This window comes from Olea europaea, unplaced genomic scaffold (genome assembly GCF_002742605.1).
Source record: "Olea europaea var. sylvestris unplaced genomic scaffold, O_europaea_v1 scaffold134, whole genome shotgun sequence".
In the NCBI taxonomy this organism is placed as follows: Eukaryota; Viridiplantae; Streptophyta; class Magnoliopsida; order Lamiales; family Oleaceae; genus Olea; species Olea europaea.
In genome coordinates, this window is record NW_019230887.1 from 654,230 (window position 1) to 659,464 (window position 5,235).

General features: G+C 32.2%; 1 protein-coding gene across 1 annotated transcript in view; it reads right to left on the bottom strand.

Moving 5' to 3' along the window:
- Positions 1 to 4,036: 4,036 nt before the first annotated feature.
- Positions 4,037 to 5,235, bottom strand: part of LOC111375120 (LIM domain-containing protein WLIM2b-like) — a 2,521-nt gene continuing 1,322 nt past the window's right edge. Inside the window, exons 5-6 of the mRNA XM_022997913.1 lie at positions 5,122 to 5,211; positions 4,037 to 4,567 (exon numbers count right to left, since the gene is read on the bottom strand). Coding sequence (XP_022853681.1) covers positions 4,295 to 4,567; positions 5,122 to 5,211 — 363 coding nt within the window. The 3' untranslated portion in view covers positions 4,037 to 4,294. The remainder of the gene's footprint in view (positions 4,568 to 5,121; positions 5,212 to 5,235) is intronic.

Below are 5,235 nucleotides of genomic sequence, written 5' to 3' on the forward strand. Positions count from 1 at the left end.
TTTCCATGTCAAATCACTAATATAATTATAAAGTGCGAAATATATCTTAATTCATTGGGAATTTTTTTTTTAATGCTAGATCTTAATTCCGGATCTTGAATTTTGAATATTTACTCTTTTGCTTTTTGATCCATAGTCTTGAGTGTCTTATTTGTCAATTTGACTTTTTTATTATGGATTCTTGAATTTTTCAATTTTTGTTCTTGATTGTGAATTTTGATCCTTCTCTTCAATATGCATTCTCTTGTATTCTTGTGTTGAGAAGTTGTATATGAATTGAGAATTATAATCCTATATATAGTTTTCATATATATTTTGTTCGTTTCATATGCATTTCGTCCATCATGAAATACAATTATAAAGGAATTTGATCTATATACATATAACTCTGTCCACACTCTATTTGAATATCCAAAACCATTAATTTTTTATTAGATCACTTTAATTTTAGATGTAACTTTAAAATAATCATTATACACATTAATTAGATACGTTGGCACTAATTTCGCAACAATATCAATCAAGAAAATCAAATTTATCTCTAACAACATTACTTTCCTTTCAATCATCAATCAATCTAATGAGACATACTCCAAAAAATCCATCTCGTAGAATATTCGAAACTTGACAAAATTAAAAAGAGAAAAAGAAAGTCTCAACAACCCGAAAATTTGCAGTCCTTTAGCCACGTTTTCTCCAGTAACTAAGCAATATAAGCACACAATATCTACTACAGTTAAGCAGAAAAACAACTAAAAACAACATCATTATTTTCCCCAAATGCTGATGCTGTAGGGTTGATCGTGTATTCACGAGTCTTTGGTCGTGCCATTTTCTCCATCTCAAACCTTCTCGCCCCATCTGAGTTTCTACTAACATTTGCCGCTTTCTTTTTCTCGATTCTTCTCTGCATAATGTACTCTTCAGAAATATACACATCCATGCGTAGCTCTCAATACCTTCAAAAAGTGCACAGAAGGAAGTGCAATTTATAGGGGAGTAACATGGGGTGGTCTGTGGGCGTTAAGGACCATGTTTTGGTTTAAACAAGCAAAGCCTGCACTCTTTTTTGTTGATATGCTAATGCAGATGCCAAGAAGCACCTGGTTTTCAATTTTTCTTTTGGCTCTTAGAAGTTTGAATATTTGACACATGGATGTGATGTAACACTTTTAATCTAAATACACCTTTCTTTTTTCATGCACATTTGTACTTATGATGTATGTTTCTTGTCCTTGCCTTGTGCTTCGCAATCTTCGATTAAATAAGAAAAAGAAATACTTGTTGTGCATCACCATTTACAAAGATTAACGAAGTGGAATTTTTTTATTTGGTTGACGAGATTTTGACACAAACAAATCTCGTCACATCATGTATTGATAAAAAAATATGTAAGTTGCAATGTACATATAGCACAATCGATATATTATGTACTTCGTAATGATTCCGACTGTTAAATTATAAGCAAGAACCAAGAGCTAGCAGAGTCAGCGTTTGGAGAAACACTACCATTCAAAGACATGAACGTACTCTGTTGAAACCTTTGTCAGCTGCTTAAGAATAAACATAGATTTGGTCGGCTAAACTAGATAAATTATCCACTCCAAATAATTGATAAAAATTATAGCCGAAAGTTGATGCCAAAACAGAATCTGCGGTCAATCATGGAATCCCGATACAGTCACGTGTAATCACGTGTTCTACGTAAGTTAAATGTTTCGTGAGGAAATTACATGGAGGCGTCCCTTTTAGAAAGAGTAAAATGCACTGCTTTTCGATTTCTAAAAGAGATCGACTTTTGAAAAATTGTTGTCAAGTCTTAAAAAAATACCATTTTCTTTTCTAAGTATAGTCAAAATCTGACGCAAGATGGAAACGTGAATAAAATAAAAGTGTCTAGTTCATAACACATAAACGGGTGTTTGCTCAAATTTCGTTCGAATGGATGTTATAATTATTTGGAATCCACCAAATAAATATTGGAATCCACCAATAAACGAGAAAACTAAAATAGTTTATTAATCAAGAATCGAATAATGAAATTGAATTCTGAAAAAAGTGTACAAAGCCTTTATATATATGCAAAATTATCTCCTAATCTTACTAATAAAAGGAGTCTAAAATAAAGAAACTAATAAATTCTAATCTAATTAAAACTCCTATTCTAACCAAAGAAGAAACTATAGTCCTAATTAAATAAAAAATAAAAGTCTTATTACAACTATACAAAAAAATGATAAAGACAACTAGTAAAGATAGAGTTAAAACACGTGTTTCCTATTAGGAAATAACGTTTATCTTATTTCTTTACTTTTCGAATTGATTTTGGATCTTCCCTTGGTATTCTCTTGTATTAATCCCCTCCACTTCAAAACAACTCGACCCCAAGTTGTCATCAAGATACAAAGTCTTAACAAAGGAAAACTCATTGATTGAATTTTTAATGATCAAAAAATATCTCCCTTCCACTTTAGAAGCTTTATGTGTCTTCCCTGTTGCAATCTTTTATCCTTCCACTTGAACTTGTAGGTATTTACTCTGCCCTTATGTATGTCATCCACATTAATTTGCCAGGATTTGTCTAGTAGAATATGATACCCATCGAATTGAACAAAATCACAAATAACTTCTAATTTGTGACAAGTCTCAATTGGCAAAGGTACATTACAAATTTGAGTTAGCTGAATATACGAACCCTTCGGGTTACTTTCCTTAATCCCAGAAGTGACGGAACTATCTTCCCTTCCGAAAAGAGCTAAATCAACTGGGCAATCGGTTCAATTGGATGATGCACCAGCTTCTTCGTGATTAGATTCTCACCAATGCAACTATCTATGGTCTGACTGCAAATAACATCATTAGCCTGAAACTTTTCATGATGAGTTAAATCTTCCTGCTTGGATGAGCACAAGACTTTCTCCACATTACATACGAAATCTCCTTGTTCTTCTCCACAAAGTTCATTCATATATTCTTCATCTTTCTCTTCCTTATCTCTGACATCCGATTTGCCTTTTTCTACTACAAGTCTCCTGTTATTTTCTCTTCGAACTACGGGCTCAGTAATTTGTTTATTGTTGATTGCCTGTTGTTCTTTTTGCCCATTGTTTCTAACACTCTACAGAAGCAGTTGACAAATCTCTTCAATCTGAATAGTAAGATTGTCAAGCCGCTCATCAATCCGTCGATTTGTTAGATCTAAATTTTCCCTAGTAATTGGTATGTAACCCATGCTATAAATAAAAGATATAGATACGAGAAAGTCGGCTCTAATACCACCTGATGCAGGACGAAAACGTGGATAAAATAAAAGTGTCTACTTCGTAACACGAACGAGTGTTTGCTTGAATTTCGCTCAAACGGACGTTATAATTATTTGGAATCCACCAAATAAATATTGGAATCCACCAATAAACGAGAAAACTAAAATAGTTTATTAATCAAGAATCGGATAATAAAATTGAATTCTGAAGAAGTGTACAAAGCCTTTATATATAGACAAAATTATCTCCTAATCTTACTAATAAAAGGAGTCTAAAATAAAGAAACTAATAAATTCTAATCTAATTAAAACTCCTATTCTAACCAATAAAGAAACTATAGTCCTAATTAAATAAAAAAATAATAAAAGTTCTATTACAACTATTCCTAAAAAAGATAAAGACAACTAGAAAAGATAGGGTTAAAACACATGTTTCCTAGTAGGAAATAACGTTTATCTTATTTCTTTCCTTTCTAAATTAATTTTGGATCTGCTCTTGATATTGTCCCACATTAAAATCTATCTTTCTTTGCATGAATTTCATACTATTTAAGTATTCTCGACAAATTACGCAAAGTTGACGAGAATTTTTAGTTCATTAAGACACTATAGTAATACTTATTAATGCACCCAAATAAATTCCAAATTGTCAAGATTTCGTCATTATTTTGTATAATTCAAGAACCATGTTTAAGAAATTTTTGCCTGATTGAATAACCATATTTAAGAAATGTTGAATCAATATAAAATATTGAAGTTTGGGGTCATTATGTATTTAAATAAATAAATAAATAAATTTAAGAATAAAATGTTTGATATGCAGTGAACATGGACTCAACAATGAATTACATATGATCAATGAACTCAAATAAAAATTTTACAAAAAATCTTCAGTATGACTATTATTCAACAACATAATATTAGATTAGTCCCCAAACAACTCAAAACTTCAATTTGTCAAGAAAACGATGCGCGGTTTGATCAAAGCATTAATGCAGCAGCAGCAAGTTTATATAGTTCTGGACAAAAAATCTATGTTTCCTGTGCAACCACAGAGTTTGGTTCGGCCGGCGTCGGATCCTCAGGCTGATCTAGTTCAGAAGCTGGTGATTCCCCACTATTTTTCCTCATGGAAGTAGTCTTGGTGAGATGAGTGTAGCTACCCTTTTCCTTGAACAATTGTGCAAAGTGGGGTTTGCAGTAAAGGATTCCATCCAAAGCAGCATAGTTTGAAGTTGTCAAATTGCAGCCTCCATGAGCACATCTGAAGCACGTTTTGTGATAAAATTCACCCTCCACTGTCACCTGTAAACATTTTATATATTCATATATAGTACTTACTCGACACTTATGTAACTCTTTTACCTGATACTTTAAGCTGCTAGCGAGAGATGAGAAATATCTATTTTTTATATTTTATTTTGAATACGTCCACTCACTTCAAGTCAGATTTATTTTTCTGACAGAGCCCCCTCTCATCTCTCTCTATCTTTTTATCATAAAGAGGTGGCAGTGAAATTGCGTTTTTAAAACTTTTGAAGATGACTTTTCTTGATGAACCATATATAAGTATATACTTTATGAGTATTTAAATTGCATTTTTGGGAAAGAATTTTGTTTAAAATTCTGAATTTTTGAAATAAAGTTACTAATTTTCCCTTGCAAGTAAACTATGTCACAAGATGGCTAAAACTAGCTTTAGAGCTCGTTAATTGTCTATCTCTTCCGTCTTATTTTCCTTATATTGGTTATGCACATTATTTGTGCATTCGAATTTCACAATTTTTTACGTTATGGGGTAGGAGTCTGTCAATTCCCTGCTAGTTAGCTTGTCGATTTTTAAGGGGAAAAATTCAAACCTTTTCCAGTGGGTACACAGTTTTTTTGCACACTGCACATTTCTCTTGTGTGCCAGAGAAGAAGGTAGAGACTTTACTGGGAGTCCTGTTCTGTAATCACATTGATACATGCAA